General features: G+C 39.9%; 2 protein-coding genes across 4 annotated transcripts in view; both read right to left on the bottom strand.

Annotated features, from left to right (window-relative positions):
* Positions 1-21,122, bottom strand: part of LOC140284993 (uncharacterized) — a 205,100-nt gene that overhangs the window by 112,658 nt on the left and 71,320 nt on the right. The window lies entirely within an intron of this gene.
* sema5a (sema domain, seven thrombospondin repeats (type 1 and type 1-like), transmembrane domain (TM) and short cytoplasmic domain, (semaphorin) 5A) overlaps positions 1-21,122 on the bottom strand; it is a 128,901-nt gene that overhangs the window by 63,414 nt on the left and 44,365 nt on the right. For all 3 annotated transcript variants that reach the window (XR_011910196.1, XM_072378376.1, XM_072378375.1), the window contains 5 exons: positions 19,296-19,395; positions 17,307-17,352; positions 8,954-9,016; positions 5,978-6,076; positions 1,261-1,474 (listed from right to left, as the gene is read on the bottom strand). Coding sequence is in view for 2 of the 3 variants with exons in the window: in XM_072378376.1 (XP_072234477.1) it covers positions 1,261-1,474; positions 5,978-6,076; positions 8,954-9,016; positions 17,307-17,352; positions 19,296-19,395 (522 nt within the window). In the remaining variant the exon portion in view is untranslated. The remainder of the gene's footprint in view (positions 1-1,260; positions 1,475-5,977; positions 6,077-8,953; positions 9,017-17,306; positions 17,353-19,295; positions 19,396-21,122) is intronic.

The following is a 21,122-nucleotide window of genomic DNA, read 5'->3' as shown; positions in this document are numbered from 1 at the left end:
AGGAATGAATGGAAAGGAGAAAAAAAGCTCACAGAATGAAAAAATAAAGACACACAGAGAAAAATTGAAGACATCCAACAGACCGAAATGAAGTGCAGAAAGATTAAGAAAAATAGAGACAGAAAAAAGAAAAAGAAGAAGAGTGGGAGAGTGAATGGGTACTGTAAGTGATATGACTGATTGACTCCTGGTCTGTGTGGGTCTGCAGCCCATACAACAGCAGGTGATCAGGATTAATAACTACAGGCCGTGTTATTAATGGCATTGTGATGTAAGAAGAAAACTCATTTTTCATTCCCCAAACCAAAAGGTTAGGATGAGAAATGACCAAAACAGGTATAGTTTAATAGCTCTCACCCTATCTGAAACATGCAACCTCCACGGCACTGTCACGGCTAAGACGTTTATCTTTATGTATGACATTATTGGATCTAAACCACGCACTTCATTCTCGCTGACACTGATTTAATTCAGCTTTAAACGAAAGTGTCCCACCCTCACTTCAGCCCTGCCTCGCTCTGCTCTGCACCTGCGAAGGGCAGTGCAGGGGGAGGGGGGGCGATGAAGGAAAAATCAATTCTTCCATAAAATTAGTTATTAAACCTTAAAACCACCTGAAGGTGGCTGCCAAGCAATATAGGTGGTTGTTTAAAATTTTTTTTCAATTGAACTTAAATGTGAATCAGATAAAAGTCACTTGCTCACAAGATACTGATTGACTGACTCCTCAGTAGACAGGACACCTTAAGCTATCTGAAGCTTTTCAATCTGCACGGAGATGGCTGTGAGCTTTCTGGGAAAAAGACATTGATTTTGAAGAATTCACAGTTAAGTGCTCCTCATTAAAGAAATGGTGAGGCATTTACATATTTACCTCACAAAGATTTCTGGTTGCCTCGGAGCTTATGAAATTGTTGTTTTTACTGATAAAAGGTATCTGAACGATGAAGAAAAGAGAATCTTATATTTCAGTATTTGCAACACTGCATTGTGCAGCATACTGATGATTTGTGAAGAAGGGAGACACTTTCCAAATCCCATGTGAGATAAGCATCTGCCATCCTCAAGTTTCCTTGAGAAAAAGAAAATACAAAAATCCCACCAGCAGCAGTTCGTAGCTGTGAAGGAAAAATTAAACTAGAAAGAAAAAAACTTAAACTTAGAATCATCATTTATCTTTTATGGAACCTTGCAGCTATAACATTAATGCATTAATGTAATGTATGTATATATAAAACGTGTAAGATGTATCTGGACTACCATTGAGCCATTTGGAGTTGTACTGGGCAGTGCGTAGTGGTGGCAGGCCGCCCAGGCTGCGATAGATGGCCGGGTCTCTCCCAGAAAAATCCATGGCAGTGGCAGCATAAAGCTCCCCGCTGGATGTGATTAGAGCGGTGGAGTTGTGGAGGGGGTTGTAGGGACATCGAGCCATTCCGCTGATCTGATCGTGGATTTCTGTCAGGTTAGTCAGCTGCAATGGAGAGAAACATGAAGATGAGGCAAGGCAGATTGAAAATGAAGCATCAAAAACAAGATGAAATAGAGCTTGTCTGGAAGCAGAGGCTGCTTAGATACACCAAAACAAAAATGATTTAAATTGTTAGCAACAAGAGCTTGAGATCAGACACGAAAAGAAAAATAGTAAGTAAGATTCACTTTGTGCCTATTCATAGACAGATTATTGTTGAAAACTAGACACAAATATAGGACAGAATATCAAAGGGCAGCATTAAAATGCAAACCGTAGAAGTTTTCTGTTTGTTCTTGCCTATATGGAAATGATGGACTAAAAACAAACAAACAAAAACAACAAAAAAAAACAACAAACTTCATCTTGTTATGTTTTGCTTGGTTTATATCATCTGACAAAAACACACACAAAGACTTATAGGAGAAAAAAAACCTTCAGGAGCAAGAATCTTAATCAGAGAACACATTTAGAATAATTGGTAACATAAAACACTCAAACACAGCAGCTGCTTCAAATCGAATGTTAAGAAACCACCTGTTTGAAAGCAAAAGAAATAATCGTGGCTGCAGTGAGTAATTGGTTACGTTTCTGAAGATTCTACAGGACAACCAGCTGTTCTTAGGCTACAATAATAATATACCACATCTTTGAGACGGCTTTCTGGGCTTAAAAGAGGGACTCGTCTTGTGTTGCATACTGCCTTTGAATATAAAGCCAAATCCAACCTCCTACTTTTTAAAAATACTTTACAGCCTGACCTTGGCTTAGTGCTGACACACTGCACTGATTCCTACGTTTTAAAAAAGTACAGGCCATAGCTGAGTGACTCAGCCCTGAATACAAAGAGGAAGTAATGCAAGTTTTAAATCCAAGCTGTAATTATATTTTATGGTGCAAAAGCAAACAGCAGATGGGGATTAGCTCATAACTTGTGCTCCCATCCCAAAGATTGCACTAATGTCAGCTTTAGAAATGCACAAATAATAATCAAAATATTCTTTATGCAATTACTTTACTAGCAATCAGTCAGGTTCAAGATTTGCGACTTTACACTGGTTGCAGAGGATATCCATTTACAGCAAAAGTCGCCAATGATTCGGAGCTCAAGCTTTCCTCTTTCTTTACTCAATTTAACTTATCTGCAGATTCATTCCATTACAAGGCCAGCTTTCATTCAGGGCTGTGCATTGGGTGACTTTTCCAGCCAATTTTCTAAAGCCTGTCGATTAGGATCAAAGATTCCGTTAACTCCTGCCACCTCCACGCCACCTCACCCACGACAAAAGAGAGCTACCCTGTCTGTGCTCTGTCAGTCTGAGATGAAGGCTGGGTATTGACAGGACTCATACTGCTGGTCAGAGGGGTCTTTTTAGGTCAGTTGGGTCATTCGGAAAAAACACAAGAGGGTGAGTGATAAATAGACTGCAGCGCACCCGTTGCATTTTGAGGAAGAGGAGAGAAAGTGGTCTCTGTAACTGACCCAGCAGCTGCACGAGTAGACACTGAAGTGGCATTAAATGCCTTTTATAAAGACTTTTTTAGAAGGAGTCTGTTCACATTTAGAATTACTGCTGGCACAGCCAGTTGGGTGCTATGTATCGTGCAACTGAGAGGCTATTGTAGCGAGTGTGAGAATTTTTGACTGCCTGCTAAGGCAGGAAACCCAGCCATACACACTGTGATCTGAGGTGTGTTAATGAACAGGGCTGTCAATATTCCTCGATGGGTGGCAGGCAAATGTCACATCCTAATAGCTATCTGTCCAATAAGTGTGATCAGAATGTCATACATAAGTACTGTGTCTCAAGTCTACTTCATCTCATTCTGAGCAACTCTAGCCTCAAGTGTAACCTTTGGCAACTACCATCACTGTCAATACTATAAATAAGACTAGTCACAGGTCACAACACCTGGTTTCCAATCTACTTCTCCTTTAAGTTTTCTTTATTGTAATTAAAACTCAAATCTATAATGTAATAATTTGCTTGAACCTTCAATGTGTTCAGTAAATATAACTCATTCAAAATTTGATGCTCATGGAAAAAAAACAGAAAGGTTTAAATAATATACAATAAACAGTTCTGGAAGATTCTACAATCAGCAAATTAATTGGTGACAGACGGTGTCAGGATTGGGTATAAAAGGGGCATCCCCCAAAGGATAAGACTTTCCAAGCAAGGATGGGTCTTAGCTTACCATTTTCTGTTAAACTTGGTCAAAGAATCATAAATAAGTTCCAAAAAATATTTCCTAAAGCAAAAATCCAAAGAACTGTCTATGATGCACAGTAATATGAAAAGATTCAGGAAGTCTGGGGAATCTTTGTTTGTAATAGCAGAAACCACTATTGGATGGATGTGACCTTTGAGCCTTAAGGCAGCACGGCATGAGAAAACATCATGCCACTATGATCAATGTAGCCACACGACCATGGGTGAACTTTTAAAAAAACATCACAGCCCACAACTGCTTCAAGTAAACGTAACCTGAAAGGTTGCTAAAGGAGGAGACCACGTATCAGTGAGAAGTGTAACTAAGTTCTATGATAAAAAGCTCAGAAAGACATAAAGACAGTGGGCATGTGTTTTCGTTTGATTTTTTTGTGGCAAAGGTGAAAAAATGTGAAGGAACCATTGATGCAGAGGCGTATATTGGAAATGTGGAGACATATGCCACAATGGAGCTAGTGTCCCATGAGTTTTTGCGGTTAATTCAGCAGAACATTGCTATACCTCATTCAGCATGATTGAAACAGCATGGTTTCATAGACACAGAGTGTGTGTGCTTAACTGTCCAGTCAGCAAATCCAGATCTGTCTCCAATTTGAATATATGGAGCATCATGAGGAGGAGAATCAGAACCAGCTGAAATCTTGTTTTCAACAAAAACGGACACAAATTCTTCTTGCAAAACTGCAACTACTAGTATCCTAAATTTCCAAAACAATAAAAGTTTAACTAAAAGGAAAGGTCATGAAATGCAAACATAAACCTCTATCCCAACTTTTTTGAGTGTGTTTTTGACACCGTAAATTTAAATTTAAATTGATCACTAATGACCCATTTATTTATTTGGACATGTGTCTGGCCTTTAGAGGCATGTGTCTGCTAAAGATTCAAATGAATGAACACAGTACAGATTTAACATTTTTTTGTGTTTTTAAAAAAATTCCAACTTAACTGAAAATGAGGTTTGTAAATATTAAGACTGGGGTGTGTCCAAATAAAGAGATACTGTCTTCAATTAGGACACAAGAAAATCACATGATTAAGGAGAATCAGTCAACCTTCAAATGGTTAACTGTGGTTTAATCAAGAGCCTCTGAGCTCTTATCAGATTGTTAATATTCTGCTCATCCTCTGGTCATCAGCACAGCTGATAGTAAATCTGCCCGAGCTTAATTCCATTGCTGTTGCTGCTCCCAACTCGTGTTTCACATTAACGAACATTCGGGGTGTAAATATGACGGCGACTGATGAAATACTGCTATAATAATGTCATGGCATTTCAGCTATATGTATTTTCACAGAGGTAAACAGTCATTATGAGCTGCTGACCTTTGGATGTGGTGCTTTTGGTCAAAAACAAATGTCATCATAATGGTAAACTCCTTTCCCCATCTCCTCTAAAAATCCAACAGAGGGGAACGCAGATGTTGGATATGGATCTGTCACTGCTCTAAAGTAAGAACCATACTCTGACATTTTGAATGTTGCTCTATACTTAACTTCTCAGGGCATCTGTCCCCAACAATAGCCTGTTAGACGCTTCAGTTGCCAGAAAATGTAGATAATATCACAGTTCCAGCAAATTGTAAACCGGCATTTAATAGACACTATGTCAAGAGCCTGCTGAAACTCAAGAGCAATTCAAACTGAGAAGACTAACTACAAATCCCTTTAAAAAGTGGCATGAAGAGCTGCAGGGAATTTGGACAAATAGGGGAGGGAGAACTTAAAATGTTGCATCTCATCAGCTTTGAATATAGAGGATGCAAATATTTCAGCTACTTTTAAAGAACAATAAAGAGTGTTTACTTGGATGCTAGAGCCATCATTATATGGGGTATTGAACTTAATGTTTTGATTGCAATGCTTAACAAGTTTGAGGTCACATGAATTCCTAAAGAGAGCCCTTAATAAGCTATATTTTGTGATTAGGCTGCATCCCTGATAGCACAAAATAAGGAAGGAATTACAGTGAATCATGAGGTAAGTCATAACTCACCTTGATTAAGTGATGTGCCTGACCTTTCTGTTTGACATTGTCGGTTCATTAAATAACAGTTTAACCAATTAAACTTTTCAAAACCCATTCTTGGTATAAAAGAATGACAAAAGCTGCTGTCAAGTTCAACATAGCACTGCAACGTGTATGCGAGTCTGGTGATGGACTGCTACAACCCGCAAGCTCCGTGATATTTATTGGATAAGATGTACCTAAAATTCTTGCTCTGAACTTGCTCTGAAAATAGCATTATAGAAGTTCTGCTCTTATTCATACCGTTCGGTTGGTGCAGATGGGGGTGAAGGCGTTGGTTCCACAGGTGAACAGCCTGTTCCCATTCACGAGCAGCACCCTAATGTAGTTCTGGCACTCCTCCTGTGGAAGCACACAGCAGCAAATACATAAATTGCAGTTAGCATTTAGTAGCACAACCATTATCTATCCACTAACAAACTGCAGCATTAGGTAGAGGACCCAAATTACACTTTAAACCAATAAATGAGAAAAACACCTGGAGCCTTGGGAGGGCTGCTCCAAAACGTGGCCAAGCTAGACAGAGTCAAATCAAGGCTAATGCCCACATGGCTTAGCCATGTCACATCTTAATTCAACAGGGAACACATTTGGAGAGGGATCTCAAAAAGGCAGAGACCAGATAAATGCAACAGGTGTGGGAGATTAGTTTAGAAAATTGCCTTGGCTTTGTCGACTGGTCAAAAAGCAAAATGAAAATGTAGCCTCTCATACACCTCAATCACGTTTCTTTTTAGCCAACTTCCCAAAATTAATCAATTCAAACCACTTTTCTCCAAATTAGGGTGAAGTCCGTGCTGATCACTCTTTTCTTGACGTGAGGTTTTTGGCCTGGTTGTCTAGAAAAAACACTCAGCACTCAGCTTAAAAGCTCTCGACAAATAGAGCGGGACTGATGGAGTGAATGACTGACTGAATGATAGATTGGCGCTGGGTGTTATGAACTCTTAACATAAAGGTCAAGCTTTGATTGAAGCTTGCCAGTGATTTCCATCAGCAAAAGTGATTCGGTTTTAAATGCAACAACAGTTTTAAGTGTTCCTGTCAGAGAGAGGCATTTGTTTTTGTCATAGGACGGGGTGATAAACTTGTAGGGTCTCCTCCATCTAAATAGGGCCATGGCTGGGTTGGTTAGGGCCTCTCGTAGAAATTTAAAACCTTGTAAATCCCCTGTTGTCTGAGCTGCATGAGGTGCCCGGAGCAACTCTTCCTCCCCTCTTCCCCCTCTCCAGTGTCTGATTTAGAAGTGGAGGTCATACTTGCAAAGATGGAGGGGCTGTTACTTCCCCGAAGCAAGTTGAAGGTTGACTCGTAAAACAAGTCGCTTCCTGGTGCTAAGCACAGTTTGAGTATATATGTGTATATGTGTTTATAGATGTGTCTTCCAAACAGAGAATGTGTGCATGAGTAGCCACAGTTGCAAGCATGTCCATATATTTGTGCTGTTTGTGTAGCTTGTCACGCACTGCATACTTGTGCGTGCATGTGTGGGGGCGCAGAGTAGAGTAGAGTTTGTTTCAATGGTAAATAATGGTATATTTAATATTTTTCCAGCCTTATAGTCTTGACTTGTTTATGAAAACTTCCTGACAAACGTTCTACGTCTAAACTGTAATACAGAGGCAGTTTTGCTTGGCTCTCATATTATAAAACAAAACTGAGGCAGCAATCACATCCTGTCAAGTCGATTTAACTCTCCTTTTTTCTGCCAGTTAAAATAAATCAAAAACACAAGAGAAGAGTGGATGCGTGTATTAGGAAAAAAATCCAATCACTTGTAAATTCACTCAAAGCACAGGGACGGTATCTGTGTAATAGCTTAAGCGATAGTATATTGCTGTGCATTGAGCTAGGTAATAAACCATCGAAAGCCTTGTCAGCTGCTGGAGAAAGAAGCATTTTAATGCTATTCTTAGTGTACATCACAGGAGTTGATCCTCAGAAGGGAACATCGAGCAAAACAATTCTGCTCTGCCAGACTGCAGTGACTCGCAAGGACTGGGGTAGCTTTGGTCTGTAATTCACTACGGCTATCATGTGCTGGCCTGCCTCTGCATGCCTATTATGGGTCCCTAACCACCTTTCACAGGAGGATAAATACACAGCGGCATGCACACACATAGGGATCAGGGCTGGGCAGTTCACCTACATGTCAAGTTCAGCTTGAAACCATCTGTTTTATAGACAAAAGTATGCCCACTGACCACACACAAAAATATACCATGCAAAGAAAGAGACTGCAAAAACAATAGGAACTCCCTTTGAGGAAGGTCTATAAATAAGGGTTAAAGTGTGGCTGGGAGGGTTTTACTTCAAAATTAAATTGATCTAAATTCACTTTGAGGTCACAAAGCTGAAATTCCCAGAGTGTCTATAGGTTAAGGCTGTATAAAAAGCCTCCATATTGCTTTCAAACCTCACTATGTTTCATCATAAGTTTATATACTTTGACTTTACTTTGCCATTTTGATGCAATGTACTCTTTGAAGCGGATCGATGTAACTTTAAGAATAAAAGGAGATTTCCGATTTCTGTCTTTCGAGTGGACTTTTTTTTAGGAAGTGACGTTAATCAGCATTGATGTGCTACTGGGATATTCTAACATCAAGAGCCTTCAGCTCCACTTAAACACCAATTATTGGGTGTTGCCGTTGAGAAAATTGCTCAACAGTGGTGGAGATTTGCGCTCCAGTTTGTAATTTTTCAAAATGGTTTTATCAAGGGAAATTCCATCAGTTTTACACATTTATTTGAGTTTATTGGACATGCACTAGGGCTCAGAGTGGTTCCTTGTCAAATACAAGAAAACAGCTCTTCTTACACAGTGCTAACTGCTTTCATTTAATGCTGACTGATAAAAATTGTGTAAGCATGTAAGCATTGTTTGTGATCAAGTTGGCATCATAATTTGGGTCAAAGCTAATGTAACTGGACACTTTAAGGGCTTGCAATGCTAAAACAGGACAGGGAGTAGAAAATATGTTGGCATTTACCTAGCATACAAAATGTAATGATCTGACATGATCACAATGAAAGTAGAATCTAGGGTTTTGTCTCTATCGAAGTCAAAACATAGCAAAAATCGCAAGGTGCAAACAAAGTTTTTCAGAGGAAAACTGTTTTCTTTTGATAGTGCAGATACTAAAACTCATTTTTCTCAAGATACTGAGCGTCTAGTAAAGCAGTGTAACAGTGTGTTCATGCATCACTTAAATTCACCTCAGATTTTCCACGGCTGAAGCAGGCTCCCTTGGTGAACTCATCGCAGTGCCACTCTGCCCCCTGCAGAGACAGAGAGACGCAGTGTAAGGCTCCCAATAAACCATCAAAAGAAGAACGCAACGTCAACATGAAGAGCTTTGAAAACATCTCAGAGAACCCAAACAAAACAATGTCTGGGCTCTCTTTTTGGGAAAAAAAACCTTACCATCTTTTTTAGGAAAATCACTGTCTTGTGACTTATCAGGCGATATAAATGGCACTGAACACAAGAAAGCACAGAAAATATCATGGAAAACCTTACACACTGACTTGGGAGGAATGCGCATGGAATGGACTGAAACGGAACCAAATGGTAAATGCATCATTTCACACCTTCACCGTACTCTCAAGCCAACATGCCTACACTCACTCAATTGCACACGTTATAAGCCATGTTAAACACAGACACAGAATCCAATTATCCAAGTATGAATCTAATTAGAATGCCAAACAGAGACCTAAAGAAATGATCAGCTAAGGTGCGCAGAGACAGATGTCAATTTGATTTATGTGGGAGGTAAAAGCAGACTCTGGAAACATAACAGGCTGGTCCCTTGAGTAGGATGTCGGTGGGATTTACATGTTAGGAAGACACAGAGGGAGTCCTTTATTACATATTAAAACGGCAGAGAAAAGAAAAGACAAAAGTGTGACTTGTCTACCCCCACGGGTGACGACAACACCCAGCTACAGTTTCTACCTTTTAATTTGATCAGGACCTCTAGGAAAAGGGGTCCTCTCCGTTGATAAAAATTCTACATTCAAGTAATGAGGGCTGACCTTGGGAGAGAATGGGTCGACTAAGTCGCTTACCTTTGTGACAGGTAGAATTTGCCCCCGCTGCCACCAGCTCTGTATGACTGGCAGAGAGAAGATTACTTAACGGAAAACTTGGCTGTTGCAATATTACGCTTAAGTCACGAAAAGTCCTCAAAAGTAAAACCGTTCAACTTTTTTTTCCCTTAAGGCTTCAGCGTTACAACTTTCTTGCGTTAATAACCTGGCAGGTGTCCAGGAACAGAAGAATGTGGTTAATGTTGCTAAACGACAAGGAATATCGAAGTAGTTTTAAGGATAAATTTAATTTAATTTCCACTTCTTCCATTTGCTCTTTGAGAAACTTTACACTGTGTTCCATGAAAGGCCTAAACTTTCTGCCACATTGCCCCATGGGAGGTATAGAAGCACCCATATGTATACTCTCACCAGTGCATGCAGGCACAGGCAGCAAAGCTATCTTAGAGAGAAGAAAGAGCTCAGGGTGCGGGGTACTATTCAGGCAGGATAAGATATGGAGCATTAACAGAAGCTGACTTTTTTCTTCTGCTTCTTCTGTGTGAGTCAGTTTGTATTCCAGGCTGGCTGTTCTGGGGGCCATGCATACACACACCAACCACATACATCAGCACAAGCAGCTCAGCCTGCACACACAGCATCACAGCTGGCCCCAGCTGAATTCAATGTGGGCGCTCAAAGTGCTTTCGCTAATCGCAGAGGGGCAAGAAAACCTGTTAATGGCCTGAAACCTCGCTCACTCGTGCTCAGTGTAAAAATCAATCATAATAACTACTTGAACTCACATTAATGGGAGGAAAGTAGTTGCTTTTATCATTATGTGGAAATTCATCATCATTCATCAATATTAAGAGCTATTTACAGAATACTACATATTCTAATTGTGTCTTTAAGAAATCTATTTTATGGATACCAACGTAGGTGCCGACCTGAAGTCTGTAAATTGGTCATATGTTGCTGTTATTGACCACTAAAGTCACCTAATCCGCCTGTCCTGGCTTAAATGGTTCAGAGTAAAGAGCAGAATCACAGCTACACAATAGCTAGGATCATTTTCATCAATAAACATTAAAAGCTCATTGGAATGCATTTGTTTAGTCACTGTGCCCCTGAGATGAGGTTGTCTTGAACTGAAATGTCTTGAATGGGCCGTAGTTAAATCATAATAATTTAAGCTTCGTCAGAGGGATCTGCTGTGTCTTTGTGGCCTAGAAGTATAAAATGAAGGGAAACTGGTAAATGAGCTGAAAGATTCTCTGATTTCACTAAATTATCATATTCATATGTATAGCATGGCGGAGGTGGTACGTCAGTCATTTCAAAGCCAAATACTGTCCAAAACAGGCAAAAGAACCCCCAAACATTTCCAGCAAAAAGCAAGAGTTTGCATTAACTAGAAAAGTCTGAAAGCAAGCCACCAATGCTGCAGCAACCACTGCCAATTTCAAGCTAAAAAAGCATTTGGTTAATACCAAAACAAAAGCTAATATAATCAAAAGGTGATAGCAACACATAACATTATATATAATAAAACTCCTTAAAGACATTTTCCGGTTCACAACAAACTTATTGACATAGATAAAAAATGGATGTAGTCACTTGTGGACAAAAGTGGAGCCAATAAATAGCAAGCCGCATTACCACTGATGGCTGCCTGCCTCTGGCTACAAAACCTTTATGGCCTTCACAGACACCCTTTCTGAAAGAGTCAACTTCTTTCACACTAATTCAATAAAGACTTTAATGATTGAATAAATCTTAGGCCTCAAAGATATACATTTTCTTTCCCTGTCAGGTTTGAAATAGTGACAGTCAAATGCCAAATTCAAGGCTTGTTTACATGACATCATTGTGATATCACAGTGGCTATGTCTAGTTTTAAACTTCAACGGTTGTAGCCAAAAATCATTACCTCCTCTTCAGCTAAATTCACGACTTCAACTGAGTCGAAGCAGTGATGGTTGGTAAGGCAGATCAGAAGTCTCTCAGTGAGGGACAAAGTGTAGTTATGCTTTTATGCACTGTTTCTTTCAGAAAACTGTGTTCAACAAAACATACATGACGAGAAAAAACAGAGTTCACCACAGGCCGGGATGCATGCATCCCAAACTTTGCATAGAGATAAGAAGACTTCCACAGCAAGGTAACATTTTATGAACAACTATTTAATCTAACATCAATTTTTATTTTATCTGTTTTTTATAGATGGACTGAGAGGCATTTTTAGTGGATCTGTGATGCAATCAAGCCCAAAAAGACTTTTTCTGCAGCAATTTGTAGAAAAATCTATTGAACTTTTTCTCATCTTAATAAACACTCCTAACTGATTCAATGTAAAAATTTGATCCATCCAGACTAATTTTATGTAAACCTTTGTGGAGAAGGTAATTATGCCATATACCTCATGTTGAGGCAATGGGAAGTAAACCTGCCAACAGAGGAAATTTCTATTTCACATCCACTAAAATGGAAAGGAAATATTGTGCTTCTTCTGTTTGGGAGCACAAGAGCTGAAAGCTTAGAGCAATTTTTACAGAGAGAAATATAACACTAGATTGTAACACAGCATTCACTTTTGCCGGTACATCTATGGTGATAGTGGGTGATAATTTTGATGTTTGCCTGTTTGCTCTCCTGCTTGGCTAACTGGACGGTTAAAGCCTGGATAATTGTCTGACTGCTCCTGCGTGTTGCCTCATTGGATTTCTTTTCAGTCACACTGCGACCTTCCAAGATCTCAGCCAACACTTGGTGGATGGAGTCTTGTTATTGTAAAATGGCACTCTCGCCAGAACTATGAGGCCAAGTCTTGTATTAGAGTAGCATAATCCTTTGAGAAGCATGAAATATCGCATGAAAAAATGAGGCCTTAAGGAATGAAGACACAATCATTTGTTGTTTCGGGGAAAACAAAGAAAAATTCCTGATATTTTATGTTCCACAGGTCCGCCCTCTCTGTTGCCCCCCGCAGTGGGTACAGTGCTCAGAGATGATCCATTGTGCTCGAGCCTGTCGTCAACAATTACACTGAGGGGCTATTGTCACCACAAGATGGGTGCAGGAGAGATAGAGGGAGACTAGACAGGGAAGGAGATGAGCAGAGACAGAGGAAGGACAGAAAAAATGGAAAACAAGGGACAAACAGAGAGGAAAAAAAAACAAAGAAGAAGGAGTCCGATTTAGGAGGCAGCCAGAACAAGGGAGACTGTGTGGGCAGAGTAGAGTGAGATGGAGGAGGGAGCGAGCAGCTGAATTTCAAAACAGTGGTTTCCAGACATGATATTGAATATATTTTACATAAAGAGGGTCCAGAGAACATACTCGGTGCTGACAGCTGTCTGGCTTTGTGACAGGCTGTTGAGAGCAAGAACTGGACATATCCTATAGATGGAATCTAATAAGTCATATGAGCAGCTGACATTACCTTTTGATGTGCTCGCATAATATTCACTATTCACACCGATGTCTGCTGATGTAAGCTGCTGAAAAATTTACACATGAAATTGGTCTTGATGTCATGTCTCAGCAACTGAATAGGCCTCACTCATCACACATATCATCATAACACCATACAAAGATAAGTAAAGTATAGAAGCAAGCCCCTGCATTGCCTGTTACTACTTCGACTTACAAAACATCTCACTTAAAGATGTCATCATCTCAATGACATTTCTTAACATGCTGGCATCAATATTTCCTATTCCAATCATGTTTTTTATTCTATGCATTTAAATGACCAAGTTAGCGCGATAGTAACCGAATTAGCAATGCTTCCACAGTTATGGAAGACAGTGTCTGTTTGTCACTGATTAGTCGGGCTAATTGTCAAGCTGACGAGGTGTAATTACGAAAGACAGACCCATGGAATACAACATGCAAGAGTGGAAAGTCTTTTGTTCTCTCTGGAGTCCCTTTCTCTCTTAACCACAAGACAATACACTGAGAAGCAATGAAAAATGGAGGGACAATATACACCTCAGTACCATACAGTGTCTGTTGCCAAAGGGAGAGAGTTATGGATAGTGTTGATAGTGTCATGTACCAGTGAAGGAGGACAGAGAGAGCCTTGAGTCAATTTTCACTATTTTCTCTTCCTCTGCTGTATTAAACGGTGAACAATGCCACTGATCCTCTTTATCCCAGTGCTTATTGACTAATGCCGCGCCTCAGTGTTTCTGTTGAAACTCAGCCTCACTCTCTGCATCCTGTTTCGATTTAGCAGGAGACTATCGTCATAACATCGAATTCCTTAAGTCTTTTTTTCCTCTACTTTTTCCTTAGATTAGCCCAATTGCTTTGGATAATACAAATTTTAAAAGTCCCCTTATAATGCCCAAAGATTAGACACTCTGGACCCTTTCATGTATGGCTTTTCAGGGCCAGCATGGTAGCGCATCGTCTCCTATTAGTGTAGTAGAGTATTTGGTGTTTCAGGAATGTAAAGGGAATCTGTCTGAGGAGCTAGTAGCCAGACTGAGTGGTGCATCAAGCTTGCTTGACTATTTTTCAGCCCTTGCTACACAATGGGAAACGGCAAGCCATTGATTCGACTGCTCAAGGTTGGCAGCGGCCAAGTTCAGGGAGTTGAATGAGGGTACGTGGAGGCACAAGGACAATACTGAACAGATGTGAGATATAATATGAGATTCAGTTTTGGACAGTTGAAGGAAACTGTGCTTGTTTTTATGGTTGATCACAAACCAATAGGTTTAAATGTTTTATCAGTGGTGCATGCTGCCATGTTAAATCTTTATTTATCATTACAGCAGAACAAGTTTGAATGTCAAGCGTGGAGCAAAAATATCTAGATCGGAGAGGATGAGGGTAGAGGTTGACAGGGAGAAGGCTTTTCAGACTGAAAAATATCTACCAAATATTGACTCCAGTCAAGGCTGTAGAGGGCTGACTTGGGTTTCAAGGCCCAACTTTCCACTTTAACCTTGCCTGCAATTCAATTTGAGTACATCCTGAGACGTTCATGTAATGTGAAATATTTTCACTTTTTATCATTCTCTGAGTGTCTCTCTCTCATGTTAACAGTCCTTTAGACAAACCTTTTTATCTTTCCTTGGGGACTGAACCCTTTCTACTTTTAGGACTTATTGATGACCAAATCTGTGAAGTAGCCTTTAAAGATACACGTATGATGAAAAATTTAGAAATTCACGGATAGCTTAACATCAAGTCTGCCTCTCTTTATCTCTAACTTCTGATGTTGTTGGCTTTTCTTTTTTTTTTCTTTTCTTATTTTATTCCTGTAATTCTTTTTTTATTACCACCAAGCAAAGAGGGCATTTACAGAGAAGGTTATGGCTGCTGGACTGTGCAATAGATCACCATTATTGAGCTACCACCCACAAGGGTGTGAGTTCAAGCACGTGTGCACCCCCCCCCCCACCCCCCCTCTTCGCACACAACTACACAACAATTACATTGTCCAGTACTCAGAGTTGATTTTTTTACCTTGACATTGCTTGAAAACAACTCATCCTACTTTTAGCCTGCATACTGTGGTGAACTGTAGTGGCTGTTCATGTACACTTGAGATGTCAATTGAATGGTAATTACATCTGTTTGTATTACAGCATCACTTAGTCTTGTGCTGTATCAGATCATACAAAGTCTTCCTCTTAATGCTGCCAGCCATCCAAGAACAAAACATTGCCATCAGGCAGTATCTGACAGGGCTGACACATGGGGATGGGTTGATATATCACTAAGACAAGTGTAGGTGTAGCTTTTAACTTGGATTTTCTTCCTTCAGGAAAGAAGAAGAAGAGGAAAAAAAGAAACCTCGTACAACTCTTTTGAACTTCAGCGCAACCGAGACAAAACCTCACTGAACTACTAACAACTGTTTGTGCTGTGGCAGTCTCAGAATCGTATTCCCTTGTAAATCTATTTGATCAATCAGCAATGCAGGCCATGTGAGTGAAGCAAACAGCGCCAAAGGGGAAATTCATTGAAATCTTTCATATCAAGCAACAATAGGAATCAGGCAACCAATTCCCTGTGCAATTAATCTCCGGTTTTATGGCAGGATGACAAAGAAAGAGGGAAGAGAGAGAAATGAAGAAGAGCTAGATGGAAAAATATCACTTATGATCTGCAAATTTCAGTAGTTGAACTCAGACTTCCCCTTGACTCTTCAGCGTCGGTCCAATCAAATGCAAAGCAGAGACTTTGTACACAGGTCATCTTAAATTGGCCACAGGCGTTTGCAGGGATTACCAGATCCTATTCTTTCAGGAGAAGACATCTTGGAGATGAGGGGTTGATTGGCTCAGTGGAATCTCCTCGATGATTCTGCAGCGCCAGCCGAGCGCAGGATGAAATAAAGGAGGGGGGAAGATTGGGTGTGCGGATGGCACAGAGCATCTTTAAAAAGCATCTGTGTCCCAGTGAGAGGCCACAAAAGACCGGCTCTGCATGAATCCTCGTCTCCCTCCGTGGGGGGTTTCACTGCTTTCTTCCCTCTATCTCACTTCTCACTGATTCCTTTGTGTGCTGCCCTGCACTCCTTCCTACCCAACAGATTCAGTCTCACTTCTTATTACGCCTAACAGTTTTTCTCATTTTCCCCTTCCAGTCAGATTTATATCAACAGCACTCCCTCCATCCTCCATTCTCCTGCTCCATCCAGAAATTCCGACTCCCCTGTTTCTCTTTTGTCTCTCCCCTCATCTCCTCCTCTGGTTTTCCAGGGTGTAAATGGCAAACATTGTAAGCATGAAAGAAGCCTTGCTGCTTACCACTTAGAAATAAAGCCATCATCATGTCAATGCTTGCATGGCAAAATATTGTTATCTACACAGGTGGGATTCATAAATATGAAAAAAAAGGAAAAGATTAGTGACGTTAAAAGCAGATCAATGGCAACATGTGGGAGACGGGATGAAAGGTGAGGAAAAAACATGACTCTCATCTTCAGAGTATTGCTATTTATGCATGTTTTGTGCAAAAAAAAATGTCACCATAGGCAAAGGAAAATCCCTGAAGCTTGTATACTTAAATTTCTATTTTCTTTACTTAAAAAAATCTGGGTCTGTATGGATTTTGACATTGCTGCCTTGACAGAAGCTAAGGAATTTCACCACAATTGTAGCATCCTATCAAATACGATGTGCATGCTTTTCGAACAGCCGCAAACATGTGGGAAAGTATAGCTTCGTACATGTCACTTGCACTTTCAAATTGGATTTAAACACAAAGGGGATTAACACTGACAAGGTGTAACTCATTCCCTCCCTGTTTCTCAACCCACAGCCCAGACGACCTAACCCAATGCTACTCCACCATTCGGAAAGTTGTTGTGACACGTGAAAAGTTAAACCACTTTACTGTAACAGCTTTAAGTAGTGGAAGCTGGCAGCATGGTGCAACAACGAGGGCCGCGTTTGTTGGAAGCAGGCGGCGCTTCGGATCCCTGTGAGAGTGATATGAGCAGACAGAACGAATACAGATTCCCCCGAGAAACCGGTTGAATCAGACGGAGCGATAGAGAATTAACACTCACCTGGATCAGTGTCAGGTCTTCAAGGTTAAGCCTGAAGAGGTGATTTCTGTGAAAAGAGAGGAAGGAGTGAGTTGATGGTGCCATTTCTTTTTTTTATAAAATAAGGCAAAAGAAAAGATGTTCCAACAAGCTTAATTTCTGAGCAGCATGTATCTACTGTACCAGTCTGTTCATCTTCACCCATGTCATTAGTACCGTATAGCAGACATGAGAAGCAGCCACTGGGGTCTGACAACCTCATTTCTGTCTAACTATCTGTTTTTTTTTCTTGAAAAACTCACTTCAAGTATTTTCACCGCAACATTTTATTTTTTTCACATGTGCTGTGCTAGTCTTTGACTGAGACTTAAGAGTGTCGTCAGGGAGGTAAAGCTGGTTGGATCGTTGAATTCCACCACTAAGGTAAATAATGGGTAACTAGATTTCTCCAAAGCATTTTTGGGACTTGATAAAACAAAGCGAAAATATTTTATGCTCCCATTTGCCATACATTTTTTAAAAGCAGAAGAGCAACTCTAGCTGGCAGAAGAGTTTTCACATCAGCAGGGCACAAATAAAGCTGTTTCATTAGCTTTTTCTTCCTATTTTAAAATACATTTACAGGCTGTAAAGAGTGCTGTCTCAGGAAGAACATTCTACATTTTGACAAATTATATTTCACTTAAACCTGCTATCACCAAAACTACTATTAAAAAGAAGCCAAATTTATTTGGTGGTGACATCTCCGAAAAGAAAATCTTTTAGTCTGCATTTTTAGTGCAGTTGCTTAGCAAAAAAAAAAAAAAAAAAGGGAAGTGTTGGCCATCTTGTGCCTTTCGTTCATGTCAGGGATCTTTGATTTCTATAAAGTGGATACATCATTTCAGGGGTAAAATCACATTCACACCAACACTTGCACACTTGCACTTGCACACCTACCCACATACATGCGAGTGCTGTTGCGGACATCTATAAATCTCTTGAAGAGTGGCTATCAGAGAGGTCTCAACGTGGCTACGGCCCCCTGTTTCACTGTATTGATATTTGCATCGATCCCACTTTCCTTCCATTATCTCTCATACTTTTAAGCCAACCTGCTGCCATCCATCTCGTCGCATTGTCTTTCACAGTTAGACACTCAGGAGCAGTCGAGATGGCACCGACAATCGAACTAAATCTCTTCTTTGATTTTTCTTTTTTGAGCACTGATTGTGTTGATAGAACTTGATGAATTGTTGATGGGTGATAACAAGTGACTTTACTACTTCCTATTCTGTTTTTGTGCCATCTGACTCAAAGGGTTTTTACTAGCCTTTGAGACCTATATCTGTCCACAAATAGACTTTTTCTAATTTCCATCTCAGTTCCAGTGCATTAGTAAATTCCCTGTGCTCCCTTTGTTCCTGCTTGTTTTGCTGTTCCTCCTCTGACAGCTTTACTCTCATCTCCTATTCATGTTGTGATTGTTTCTCTCTACTGAAGACTAGAGCCAATTAAACAAAGTGCAGAGTCCACTTTATAAGGACTCAGCCACAGCCTCACGCACCTTCACTGCATATATGTATGCACATATTAAAAGAAAAGTTAGTTTAGATTTCACACAAAATTGATGCAAGCCTCTAGTCAGTGGAACCACCACTTGCCTGAGAATAAATTCAAACTAGAGCCAAATATCACGTCCTAGAGCTAACACCCACAGTACAACCATGTGGAGATTTATGTCCCCACAACATAAGCAATATATGTGTGTATATACACACACACAAACACACAGAGTCATATACGTTTGGCTGGGCTTCGCAAAGACAATGGACTTAGATCTCCAAAGCCATTCTTCTTTGGCTTTTGGGGACATCTTTAGAGAAACTGATCATTACTCATGCAACGCACCAACAAAAACAGCGAAAAAAGAAGAATAAAAGCACAAACAGGCAACAAAACAAAAGAAAATAGAAGGATGTAAGAAGGCAGCCAACGGGAGAGGAAAAAAAATGCTGGATGAAGGGTTACCTGGCACCGACGATCAGTTCATTCTGGCCGGGGTCAAAGGTCAGCTGTGAGTAATCCACCGTACCCTCTGCTTTGAATCTGAAGATCCACGGCTCCATCTCTGCCAACAACAACAAAACATCTGTGAGCTAATGACAATGTTTATGATTGTAGATGAAAGTATTACACGAGTTTAAAGGGCTAGTGAAGATTTTCTCAAGGGACCAAATTAGTAAGGTTGCAGGTCTTTCTCACCTGCCTCTGTTTAAAATGTCCTCTTTAATTAAAGATATATTTGTTACAACATGATTTACAAATCTAGAGCCTAAATTAAAATGAAGAAATAACACAAGATAACGAAAACATAACAAACTGCTATCTAACGTTTTGGGATTCTCAAGTTTTCTCATAATGCTGCTTTAGAGAGGCAGATGCACCGTAACAATAAGGACCAGTATCATCTTTAAACTTAAGGATGCCTCTTTCATTTTTAGTATAATGTGTTTTTTGGATAATAAAATGCCTTCCTCCGGGTGATTTTGGCACAGCTCATTTCCAGCTATTTATTTCTCCAAAATTTCCTTTCTTTTAGCATCATATTTAGTTATCTTTTAAAGTTGGCAACTGATAGATTTGCTGCGCTGAACCTCTTCAACATATTTTCTAATCATAGTTTTAAAACAAACCTGCCATGATACAAATATGTACCCTCTTAGTGAGTCAACATTGTGAGCCAGCAGACAATAACTTTTATTCATTAGCCATTCAAGACATCATATCGTGGTAGAAAAAAAGTACTAAAATAAAAGTTTAACAGTCTCCCGAGACATGACCTGGCTGTCCGTTGTATTTTTTTTTAATTGTTTTACCAAAGTCAGAGTATGCTGTTACCACCCTACCTTCTCAGATCATTTGTTAACTTACTTGAGCAAACCGACGTTTAAAAAGACATTTAAAATGTCCCTATTGTGTTTATTGGTGTGCCAATAAGGAAAATATTGCCTGGGCTTCCTTGATCTTATATATTGTAACTTCATACAGCTCACAGGATAACAAATAATAAAACAGATGTAGGTGAATAAAATACATAAACATAATTTTCACATTTTACAAAACAGTAGTTAAAAATATATATGAAAAATAAAACCTTGGCAAGGCTAGGTAAAGGTCAAAGCACTCAGACATGAGTCTTTCACAGGATCCTTGTCTTGAACCTGAAATATGGATTTCTCACAGCTCAATGGGGAGTCCTTTGATTTCTAGATGCTTCTGATGATTGAGTGGTTTCAGGGAAAGGTATTCTTTACACAGATCATCAAGACGGATGAGATTAAAGTTTTTATGGAGACTGAGCTTGTCTCCAAGCTTCAGGAATACGCACAAACATGAAGAGGGACAGAGTTATCCCAGACAGACATTGACATCTTATCCACAACATGCCTGTTCTCCCGGCGCCCAACCCATTAACCCCTGACCAATCAAATCAAGCGATAAGGACGGCCTGTCTACTGTCTGGTCACCCGATAGGTTTAGTCAAGGGTGGTCAATCAGTCCTCATGGTAGCTTGTGTTTTTCATCACTCATCACTAGCTCAATCTGTAGTCATAATAACTTTTCTCAGTAATACTGTATAGACAGGCTTGATTATACCACGAGGGACCATCACCTCATGTGGGACATTGTCTCCAGATTTGATTTTCACGTGTTTCATTACAGACAGAGGCCAGAACTGAAGTAAATCAGAATTTTTAGAGGTGGCTCCTGCAATATTTGTTAGCTATCTAAAGAATAAGAATTTCAAAAAGTTTTTATTTTAAAAAATAATAATAATTTACCGAGGAGCTTTCG

Source organism: Leuresthes tenuis, unplaced genomic scaffold (assembly GCF_036924035.1).
Source record: "Leuresthes tenuis unplaced genomic scaffold, fLeuTen1.0.hap1 SCAF_24, whole genome shotgun sequence".
Lineage (NCBI taxonomy): Eukaryota > Metazoa > Chordata > Actinopteri > Atheriniformes > Atherinopsidae > Leuresthes > Leuresthes tenuis.
The sequence above is the reverse complement of the archived record's forward strand: the minus strand, read 5'-3'. Positions and strand labels throughout refer to the sequence as shown.